The sequence below is a fragment of the Staurois parvus genome, unplaced genomic scaffold, assembly GCF_062004578.1.
Source record: "Staurois parvus isolate SC_StPar_1 unplaced genomic scaffold, SC_StPar_1.0 ptg000393l, whole genome shotgun sequence".
Taxonomy (NCBI): Eukaryota; Metazoa; Chordata; class Amphibia; order Anura; family Ranidae; genus Staurois; species Staurois parvus.
The window spans coordinates 979,274-991,596 of NW_028318189.1; the positions used below are offsets into that span (position 1 = coordinate 979,274).

General features: G+C 40.4%; 1 protein-coding gene across 2 annotated transcripts in view; it reads right to left on the reverse strand.

Annotated features, from left to right (window-relative positions):
• Window positions 1–12,323, reverse strand: part of PALD1 (phosphatase domain containing paladin 1) — a 419,780-nt gene that overhangs the window by 227,276 nt on the left and 180,181 nt on the right. For both annotated transcript variants that reach the window (XM_089686197.1, XM_089686198.1), the window contains 3 exons: window positions 3,819–4,025; window positions 2,845–2,947; window positions 171–350 (listed from right to left, as the gene is read on the reverse strand). In XM_089686197.1, the coding sequence (XP_089542323.1) occupies window positions 171–350; window positions 2,845–2,947; window positions 3,819–4,025 (490 nt within the window). The remainder of the gene's footprint in view (window positions 1–170; window positions 351–2,844; window positions 2,948–3,818; window positions 4,026–12,323) is intronic.

Here is a 12,323-nt window from a genome sequence, read left to right on the forward strand (position 1 = left end):
CTATAGTAATATGTGTGGGAGAACGTTAACTATATGACTTTGTACCACTATTAAACAAAAGAACACTGGATATAACTGCTGATTAAGGCCCATTAGATCAGTGTCACATTATTGTTTCTGTTATCTATGTGATTAGTAAATAAAGTCATGCCTTTCTCACAATTTCATACCTTATGTCCATCATTCTGTAGCTTCTGTAACACTTGCTTAAAACCATTCAGGCTGGGCTGGCCCATTCCATAGACTTCATAACCTCCTTTGGCTTGACGGAAATTAGGTGCCCCGCAACTGCTTGTTGTGTTTAACACATCTAGCTTGCTGTACACATCATGAACCATAAAATATTTTCCCTGACACAAGGAAAAACATAAAGTGAAGTAACGGATAACAACATGACAGGCATTTTGGATGGGCAAAATACAGGAATTACCATTGCTGATCTCCTGTTAGGGAGCTCTGGCACATTGGCAACTGAGCCAGTTCAGTACAATTGCAGCCATCTTTTCTCTGCCCAGGCAGCCCAGATGCAGCATACAACCTTTTACTGACATGAATGGCTGTGCTCTGATACACTCTTGTATACACTGGTGCCATCGTATACAACACATACAGCGTAAAAGATATGCGAAAGATATACATTTTTGTGTTTTTTGCATACACTTGTACGCTGTACTGTGTTTACAATACCACAGCTGTATACAAAAGTACAGTGGTGCGCAACCATTCATGACCATGACAGGCTTTACACTGCATCTGGGCTGCCTGGGCAGTGGAAATAGGGCTTCAATTATGTTGACCGGGTTCAGGTGACCCATGTGCAAGAGATTCCTACTTTCCTACCTTTCTCCGGCTTTAATAGTTTCTGAATCAGTGGCATAGAACAGGTATGCAGCAATTTATAATAAAGACCACATACAGCACGCATGATATGCGCCTATATTTTAAGAAAACCTATCCTTACTTAGCCACAAACTTAAATATTGTACCTTTAGTTTTTTTTTTTTTAATAAAATCACATATAGCACACCCTACATCACTGTAAGCATTCTGGTTTACGCTGAACATGGAAGACATCTTCTTCTATACTTAAAAAACCCACTGGCTTTTTATAAATTAACTAATTTGGCAGAAAAAAAACACAGAATTCAAATTTTTCAGGTGTTTATTCTCTAAACTTTAGAGAATAAACACCTGAAAAAGTTGAATTCTGTTTTTTTAGAGTCTAAAGTATTCCTTTGTGACAGAAATCCATAACAGTGAGTACAATTCTCCTTGTCATTTAGGCCATCTGCCACACTTGTTTGGGTAAACAGGAAAATGGGGAGAGTGGGAAGTGGTAGGCCATCACATGACCATACGTGAGTGCTGTGGTGTTTATTTCTGTATTAAAGCATCCCAGAATTTGAAAGTACCAGGATGCTATAGAAAGTAAAGCACAGCGGGCACAGACACCAAAAAGGTACCTGCATTATCTTCTTAACACATTTAAAAAGGCCGCTCTACTGAAAATGGAACTTCAGCCAATTCTTTTTTTTTATACAGTAATAAAGGGATTACAATTTCAGGCTTTTTCTGCTGTTTGTGATAGATTTCTCTTTATTTCTGGTTCCAACAATGGTAATCACTTCTGTAATCCCCCTGGCCAGCAGTGAAACATAACATCTAGAGGAGGAGATGATAAACCATCAATTGCGATCTACCCATTCATTTCAGGTACCTGATAGAGAAATTGCATGCCTGGAGCATCAGTGGCATTTACTGGAACCGTTCCCTGTATTTTCCTCCTGCAGGAGCTGAAAGCCTGCTTTTCCTCCTCTCCCTCCTGCCCTGCCACCCCTGCTGCCCCTCCTTTCAAGGCTCTGCTTCCCTCTGCTGCCCGGGACCCCTGTGTGCTCCACTGGTCCCCCCCCCCCATTCCCCTCGCAACACTGCCAGCTTCCCCTCCTCTCCAACCGGATGCGGGGATCGTTTCAGGATGGAGGAGAGCAGCAGAGTGAGCCCCTTCCATTTCTCAATGAGTGATCAGTACCGATCACTCACTTGTTTATTCATGACTTAAAAATAGTAAACTGTGTTTACTATGCTTCAGTTTGTGAATACAGAGGGAGGCAGAGCTCTTCCTGTTCATTTACTCTGTTCTGCTGAGGCTGCAGATATGGAGATTGAGGACTGTATGCATCCTCAATCCCAAAATACATTAAGGGTCCGTTTAGACCCCCTGATAATTCACCAAACTCCACCAACAGGGCTGCTAAAAAAAATTGCAAAAAATTATAAAAAAAAAATCAAATTGCATCCAGAAAAAAAAGAAGAATTTGCAAAAAATAACAGAAAAAAAATAGTGACACCGTCCACCGCTCTACTGACATCATCCACACACTGTTCACTGCCCTACTGACACTGACTACTGCTCTTCTGACTGACAATATCCACTTTTAAGGTAGGCTACATTTATATTTTTATATATATGAGCAAACCCTTTGGCGCTATATAAACTCGATAAATAAATAAATAAATAAAAATAAATATTTTTACAGTGACATTTGGTTTATTATATTTTTTCTTACTAATTAGTTAGGCCTATTTCTCAAAATATCTGGTGATCTTGGATCTCTTTCATGTTGTTCAGGTACATCTACCCCTGATCCAGAGAGCAATAGGTATCTTAACTTTATCCAAAACTAAGAAATGTTTGCCTGTAGTTACATTTTAAAAATAATCTAGAGCTGGCTTGTCCCAGCCTTACTGCAGATAATGCATCACAAACATTGTATGTAAAGCACAGTTTGAATCAATATGCCAGTGACAACCTTAGGTAATAGTAATATATTGTACAAGATTTACCTGTACAAGATAGTGTTCTGGCATTGTCTCAGAAATCCTCCCAACAGAGTAACTTGCTTTAAGCAAATCATCATGAATCTGGAACTCTTCTTTACAATTGTACCTGAAATGAAAGACATCTAGATCACCCTCACTACAGATTATGGTTTATAACAAAACTTATACAGCAATCACTGGCAAGTACATACTTGATCCAGAAAAGTGATAAACAAAAATTCGAAAGTGGGCTATTAAAAATGAAATGTGAAATACAAACTATAATACCAAAATAGATTTCTCTTACAATAAATGAATTAAAAAATAAATAAAATCACTAAACTGAAATGATTAAATATAATGTGGAAATTATAGTAAGCTTCCTATCTCTTATACTGCACATCTGCCAAAACAAAAAGTCAAGTCAGTGTGGCTAATGCATTGCCACAATACCTTTTGCATTTTAGATGCTTACCTGCTCTTTTGAAGTATCCCATTCAATGGATTGCAGTGGGACAAAACAACATAAATGCAGCATGTAGGACTTTTCCCCAGCACTGCAATACAGAGAGCTGGTGGGAATGGGTGCTAGAGAAAACAACAGGTTTTCCTTTGTCTATTTTTTGTTCCCCATGTTAAAAAACACAACAAAATGCATGATAACATGGACAGCAAGAATAAGCTTCAAGGGTGATATCTTGTCAAGTCAGTGAAGACTGCTAAGGCAAAGCAACTGGATTATGGACACAGAGGTGATTATTATTTGGCTGTGCTTTTGCAGCAATCAAATTTGGCTGCCACAAAGCATATAAATAAAAATACTATAGTTTCCATTGAAAGTAATCCTGTTGTGAGAGAAACATTGAAGCAGACACTAGCAATCAACTTTAAAAAAATAAATATAATCTTTGGAAAGTGTGTTTAATGATTATCCCACTAAAAAATTCTTATCAGACTGCAATGTAACTCAATGCAAAACATCTTAATTCCATACTCACGTTATAACTACAGGGGCGACTTTATTGGTGATGATGGATTTTGCTTTATTGTGGATGCCTACTGTCTGGAATGAATGAATGCTCAGGCTATTTCTGTCTTCTCCACTTGAACTTCCACTGCCATTTCCTTGGATGCTGTCACTGGGGGGTACTATTGGGGCAGGCTGTTGAGCTGCACTGGCAGTTGTACCCATGCTCCACAAGCGCCTACAGATAAAATGTAACAATGCATAAAACAGAATTAGTCTAAAAAAGGATAATCACAAATAAAACCATATATTTTTTACCTGGACATGATTATTAACCGCTAGCCATCCGCCCTATAGAAGAAGCACTGCTACAGGGCAGCAGGGCTGCGCAAAATCACAAATAAATATGTGCCGCTATTGGTGGCTGGGGATGTCAATCACCGCATCCTGGCCCGCGATTCCCAACCAGCACTCAGTGATTGTCTGAAAAGCTGACAGGGGAGAGACCTGTGTGTAAACAACTCAGCTCTCTCTCCTGTCAGCATGGACATCCTGCTTTTTATCTCTCTGCACAGCAATGTAAAACACACACAGCACACAGTTAACCCTTTGATCACCCCACGTTACTTTTGTAACAGTGCTTTTTATTAGCATTGATCACTGTATTAGTGTCACTGGGGATGTCAGTGGCAGTTAATCAGTTCCCACCCAGTGTCAGAATGCCCGCCATAGTCCAGCAGTCCCGCTATAAGTCGCTAATTGCCACCATTACTAGTATTAAAAAAAAAAAATTCCAGTATATATACTGCCATGAGTAAAGTAAGACCGAGATTACCCTATTCCCATTGTGCACACTCAGCAATGTGGGACACCTTAAGCAGGACAAGAAAGATAGACAAAATTACACATTTTAATTCCTATGTCAGTGTTTCTCAACCTTTTTCGAGTAAGAGCATCCTTGAAAAATATTTTCAGATTCGCAGCACCCAAATCTAAGGCTTGGTTCACAGTAATGTGCATCATAGAAAGCAAAAGCGTTCTCGTTCCTGACATGCAGACAAATGTGTTACTCTTTAGCAGATGTGCAAGGGTGCTATTAATTCTTAATGGTACCCGACACATTGGCAAACAGTGTGTTTTTGGTGTGGCGTGATTAAAAAAAAAAAAAAAGGTGGGACTTCTTTCCCTGCGGTACTATGGGTAGGGCATCCCAATGAAATTAATTTCCTGCCCTACACACAGCATGCAGTCACACAGATGTGAGGTTCGGAGATGGTAAAACCACACGGTTGAGCCCCCAATCCCCCTTTAGCTGAAGAGGCAGCAGAAGGGGGTGTACACATACTGCCTCTGCAGAGCATGAATCGGTTTTCAGAGGAGCTGCGGTCTTTGGTGCGATTATAAACGAGCCTTAAAAAAAACGGTTCTGATAGTACAGGAATAGGGGGTCAGGATTAAAAGTAACACACATAAACATACACAGACATATAAACATACAAACACATTCAAACAGATATGAAAACACACACACACACTTAAAATATTCAAATAAGTACCTTCACTCACAGGCGGGTACTGCACTGTAGAGGGAGGCAGAGAACACAGCACATGCTGAGAAGACACCTCCCCCTCCCTAACTTTCACTTTTCAGAGTGCATTTGCTAGCTGTCCGAGCTGCTTCAGTGCTGATGTATGCTTTGGCTGATGACAGGGAGATTAATCTCATCTGACACCTTTTCTTAACCAGGATACAGCAACACCCCCAATGATCTCAGGCGACTCCCCAATAGAGAAAGGTTGCCCTATATTATTTATAAACAATCCCATCTGCATGAATCCCTTGCTGCCAACTGTACACATACATGCGGCCTCCCTGTTAGACGGAGGCAGGATAGGCTTCTCTGAAGAGAAAAGTTATTAGGAATCATCTTAAAGTGGACAGAGTAGGAGATAGTCGGACAGATTGGGATAGGGAATTCCAGAGGATGGGAGAGGCTCAGGAGACATCATGTAGGCGAGAATAGGAGAAGGTGACAATGGAACTAGAGAGCAGGAGGTCTTGCGAGGAACGAAGAGAATGGTTTGGTTGGTATTTTGGGACTAGGTTAGTGTAGCCAGGGGACAGAGTTGTGGATGGCTTTGTAAATTGTTGTTAGTATTTTGAATTTAATTTGTTGGGTGAGTGGCAGCCAGTGGAGGGAATGGCAGAGAGGGGTAGCAGACTCAGGGACGTTGGTAAGGTGCATGAAACTTGCAGCAGCATTCAAGGTGGACTTAAGGGGGTAAAGCTTATGTAAAGGTAAGCTTGGCTATCACTGTGATCGGTCACTGTACAGCCCACCCGTGTTTTTCTCCTCTGAATGGAGAGAAAGATGCATTGTATCATTTTCTTCCTGAAAGGAGAAAAATCTTTCGGAAATGGACCCATGTATGGCCGGTCTTAAACATAGTAAAAGGAGGACTATTAAGAACAGACCCAAACCAAAGGCTGTATTGTACTAAGTGAGAATTTGCCCTCATCAACTAAAGCTTGTGCTGTAAGAATGCTTCACCAACAGTCCCTCATCCGTGAGGTTCCGCCAAAGTGAGAAACAAAAATCTTCATCTTCTGATCCAAGTTGCACAGGACAATAACCTGCATTTGAAGCATCTTGATTCAAAGTAAATGGCTCCCAGTTCTCAGGTGTAGCTGATCTGGTCATTAGTGGGTGTTAGTGTTATGTCAGGAGTCAGCAGCTGGGATAACCAGATATATGTAGCTACACCAAGAAACTGGGACCAAACCATACTTATATATCTTTAAAGTGAAATTTATTTACGGTGGATGCTAGATAACTACACACCAGCAGAGCAACAAACATGGCAGGGGCAGGAGAGGAGCTAATGGCAACAGAGTCTGGCAGCAGCAAGGCAAACGGTTCGAAAGCAAGAGCAGCCAAAACAATGACGCAAGGAGCCATAGAAGAAGTTTAACTTAAGTACCCTCCCAGCAGGTGGGAGAAATCTGCTGGTGGACACTAAAACTGCAGCTTTCCACCTAGGGAAGCACAGTGACACCAGCAGGTGAACCAGGTCATGACCGCAACGTACCTGTATGTCGCACTGCCTGTACTGACACAAGGGGCCGTGACCATTTTATCCACCGGTAGAATGGGGATCCCAGTAATTGGGACCCGGTGATCATGTGATCGCCATGTGATCGCCATGTGATCGCATGATCACGATGTCAACAAAGCTGTTATGAATTAATTTTATTCATAACAGCTTTGCTTCTGATACTAGTGAGCTGTGATTGTCTCACATGGTATCACATGGCACCTGGGCCAACCACAGCACGCTGTAGCCAATCACAGATCACCAGTATTCTGAACTGTCAGGAACTTAACCCATTCATGACGGTTCATAGCATTGCTGGTGCACCTGTGATAAATGTGTGAAAAAAAACCAAACCTGATCAGCCCTGATAGTAGTTTAAGGTGCTTTATGGGCAGAGTAGAGATATAGGGGTTTATTTACTAAAGCTGGAGAGTCCAAAATCAGACTCCCTTCTGCATAGAAACCAATCAGCTTCCAGGCTTCATTGCCAAAGCTTCATTGAACAAGCTGAGGTTAGAAGCTGATTGGTTTCTATGCAGAAGGGAGTCTGATTTTGGACTCTCCAGCTTTAGTAAATAAACCCCATAGAGTCTATTAGACCCCAGATTTCTCAGAAAAGGATTACCTATCACTGCCTATTTCTTTCACAAGGGATATTTACATTCCCTAACTTAACAAAAAAAGGAATAAAAAATGTAAATTAAAATGGATAGTGTAAAAATAAAAAAAGCAAAATAATAAAAAAAAAAAATTAAAGCACCCCCATGCCCCCCCCCCCCGGAGCTCACGTGCAAAAGCGAACACAAGCGTTGGTCCCGTGGCGGTATCTAAACAGCGATTGCACCATACGTGTGAGGTATCACCCGCTAACATCAGAACAAGGGAAGTAATTCCAGCACTATACCTCCTGTATAAATCTAAAGTGGTAACCTGTAAAGGCTTTTAATGTGTTGCCTATGGATATAAAAAATGTATGTAGTTTTATGCAATTTTTTTTTCTATTTATTCGGTGGTTCACCTCACAGAAGGTGAACCTATGCACAGCATTCCTCTCTCTTTTTTTGGAGGAGGTGTATTATAGCACCATACACTACTTGTTCTATTATGCATTTTATTTGCACATCTTTTGGTATTTGATGCACAGTTCATTGCATATTATAGCTTACATATTGGTATTGTTTCACAGCATCTCTCTTTTTAGGGGGGAGGTGCACTATAGCACTACACACAATTTGTTTTATTATATTTATTTCACATTGTGTTTTTGCATCTATATATCACATTTCCTTGGGGGAGGTGTACTTAACATTACAATCAGGTGCACCATCCATAGGGAGCACTTATTGCTTATTTACGCCCATTTATGCTTTATCACTTAGTTGAGGAGGTTTTTGGTTTGATCTATTGTGGTTTCCGCCTACTCACCTGGTTCACTCACATAACATCAGAGTGCCCTGTAGGACTCCCTAAGGCTGGCCATACATATACAATTATCTGGAGATTTTTGGTTTAGATTTACCAAAAACCATATAATAGTAGGACAAACATAAACACTTTCAGTTGTATCCAATTAGGCAGGCCCTTGCACTACACAGTTGAAGGTAAATCTAAAGGGAATTGGGCAGAAAATTGGAAGATAATTGTATAATGTATGGCCAGCCTAAGAGTAGCTTCTTCTATATCCTATCTTACCTCATTCTGATTAGTTTTGGTGTCCTGTAGTATGACATTTTTTTTGTTATCTAGGGATCAGAACCCAATCTACAGTGTACTGCAGTTCTAGACACACTTCTGTGAAGTGTCAGCACCACCTAATATTTTAGGAACAGCGCTACATCCTTATATTCTATTCTATTTACTCGGTGTAACATCATATTCTAACAAATAACTGGGCAATATATTGTGTTTTTGTGCATTAAAATTCAAGAAAGTGTATTTTTTCTAAAACATTGCTGCACACGTATTGTGTGCCATACAAAATTGCAACACACACCATTTTATTCTCTAGGGACACTGCTTTAAAACATATATAATGTTTGGGGGTTCAAAGTAATTTTCTAGCAAAAAATGCTGATTTTTTTCATGTAAATAAAAAAGTGTCAGAAAAGGCTTGATCTTCAAGTGGTTAGAAGAGTAGGCAATGTGTGGCATAAGCTCCAATGTTGGGCATAAAATGCCAGGACAGTTCAAACACCCCCCAAGTAACCCCTTTTTGGAAATTAGACACGACACGCTATTTGCCGAGAGGCATGGTGAGTATTGTACTGATCATATTTGTTGCCACAATTTTTTCTTTTCTTTTTTTATGTTTCAAAACGTTGTGACAAAAAGTTATATCTGCAAAATACCATGCCTCTTATCAAATTCCTTGGGGTGTCTTCCAAAAAGGGGTCATTTGGGGGTTGTTTGGACAATCCTGGCATTTTAGGACATCCGAAACTGACAGATGGTGAGGAAGTGACATGAGAAAATATGCTCTTTGAAAGCCTGATGGTGGTCATTGGATTTTGGGGGCCTGTATGTGGCTAGGCTGCCAAAAAGTCTCTCATATGTGGTATCCCCATACACAGGAGAAGTAGCAGAATGTATTTTGGGGTGTAATTCCACATATACCCATAGCATGTGTGAGCAATATATCATTTAAATGACAACTTTGCGTAAAAAAAAATTTTTTTGTCACTTTCCAAAAACTTGTGGCAAAAAATAAAATGTTCCATGACTCAACATTCTTCTCAGAAAATAGATTGGGGTGTTTACTTTCTGAAAAAGTAGTCATTTGAGGGGGTTTGTGGTATCCTGGCATTTCAAGGCCTCTGAAACTGTGATAGGTAGTGAGGAAGGGAAATTAGTACAGTATTTTCTGGCGTATAAGACTACTTTTTATACTTAAAAATATACCCCAAAAATTGGGAGTCGTCTTATACGCGGGGTATAAAATGTGAACCTTGAGTTTGTTTGGGTCAAGCTGGCTGGATGTCAGGTAATACTGTATATACAGTATACCGTGCTCAGCCAAGCTGGCTCAAAACAAATGTCCCTATGACAAATTAATCTGTGAGCCCGCAGGATGTGCGGTATATACAGTATGCTGCGCTGAGCCAAGCGGTTTCAAAATGTACCGGTACGTCCCTACTGTAATCAGCCCACTGGATGCGTGTATGTACGGTAGCTGCGGCTACATACAGTATACACTGGGCCAATCACGGAGAGTGATGTATTCTACTAATGAATACAAAGCCTGCTCGGATTGGCTGAGTCAGAGAGGTGGGCTTATGATGTCACAACCTCAGCCAATCCGAGCAGGCTTTGTATTCATTAGTAGAATACATCGCTCGCCGTGACTGGCCCAGTGTATACTGTATGTAGCCGCAGCTTATGTACATACACGCATCCAGCGGGCTGATTACAGTAGGGACGTACTGGTACGTTTTGAAACAGCTTGGCTCAGTATACTGTATATACCACAGTGGTATATACTCAGTATACTGTATATACCACACATCCAGCGAGCTGACAGATTAATCTGTCATAGGGACAGTTGTTTTGAGCCAGGCTCAGCCTGGTATACTGTATGTACATTACTGCACATCCAGTGGGCTGTATATATACTGTATGTAGCCGAAGCTACCGTATTACCGCACATCCAACGGTAACCATCTGATTTGGAATTTTATCCATATGATGACTGTCTTACAAATGTATCACAGGATGTCATTCATGAACTTATGATGTCAGAGGATGAACATGCGGATTTTGAAGGATTTTAAGTACCGGTAAGTCATAACCATTTCAATTAAAAAATCTGATGTTTTTAAATGGTGTTGCCTCAGAAGGGGGGTAGTCTTATATGGCGAGTATAGCCCAAAACCTATGTTTTAACTGGAAAATTAGGGGGTTGTCTTATACACCCAGTCGCCTTATACGCCGGAAAATATGGTAAATAACACCCTTTGAAAGCCTGAAGGTGGTCATTGCTTTTCGGGCCTGTGCACGGATAGGCTCCCAAAAAGTCTCACACATGTTGTATCCATATACTCAAGAGTAGCAGCAAAATGTATTTTGGGGTGTAATTCCGCATATACCCATGACATGTGTGAGCAATATATCATTTAAAATTACAACTTTGTGTAAAAAAAAAAAAAAACTTGTAACAAAAAATAAGACCTTCCATAGGCTCAAAATGCCTCTCAGCAAATTCATTGGGGTATCTTCTTTCCAAAAAAGGGTCATTTGGTTTTTTTTTGTAGTACTTCCCTGGCATTTCAGCATCTTAAGAAATGTGATAGGCAGTCAGAAAGAGAGGAAAGAAGAGAGGCTGAATGGTAAAACTCAAAGTGTTGGAGACCAACAGCAAAGTGAAGTAATCACTGATGTGCTGGAAAAATAGGGACTTTTAAAGAGGAGTTCTTGATATCTACAATGGTCAGAGAGTTCCCCTGATGGAGGGAGACTTTGACAGACATGCAGAATTTTTGGGTCCAAATGAAGATATGTAGAGCCAAGACGTAGTGAGAGCCCCTTCTGGTTTGGGATCGGTGAAAAGGTTGGAATAAAATAACTGAAAGCTATCTGTCACAGCAAATGAGGCAATAACCTCCAATCTAGAATACCTTCAATGGCTCCATAGACGTCTGGTAACCTGTGCACTGACATAGGTGATGAGTTGCCCCTGATGACGTCAGTTATGATGAAACGCATTGGACAGAGCCGAAAGCAGTAATGTCAGTGAACTTGTACCCTGGGTGTTGTAGTTTACATGTCTTTCTATGCATAGCATTCATATGAGTGTTTTTAACGAGTTTTAAGCATAATACATACCAGATTTACACTATTGGAAGTGGTCTTGTGCCTTTTATGTTTATATTCCTGGCCTTGTCTGTATAGAGAGTTTAAGCTACTTCATACCAAGGTGTTCTATATTGATGAAAACAACAAGCATTCGCTTACTTCTCATTTGAGGGTCACAATCTCTCTGATAAGCCTCAGAGTGGTTGAGGGGGCATGAGTTGGTGACTGCCTGCCCTTGTTGTGGATTTAAAGAGGAAGATCACGCATGATTGTTTCTTAGGAACTCACTGGTGGAAGTCATTCATGAATGATACTGTAGATTATTATACGACAACTTTCAACTACTTCACTGTTTTACTGTTGACTATCATATGATCATTTATTATTTTACATTTTACTTGTTTTAAGAGGTGCACCTCTTGGATTTTATTGTATATTGGTGTGTATCCTATACTTGGTAGGCTGGCCACTCATTTATATTTTGTTCTGTCACTTTCAGCACAGTAATTATTTTATTTTAGATTTGTTATTGTGCACTAACATAGCAAGGTTGGATGACATGAAGGAGGTAAAGGGGTCAGATAGCCCTTGAAAATTCCCTCCTGTAACCAGGCATCCAAGATGCTATCTGTGCGGATGTATATGAATGCTA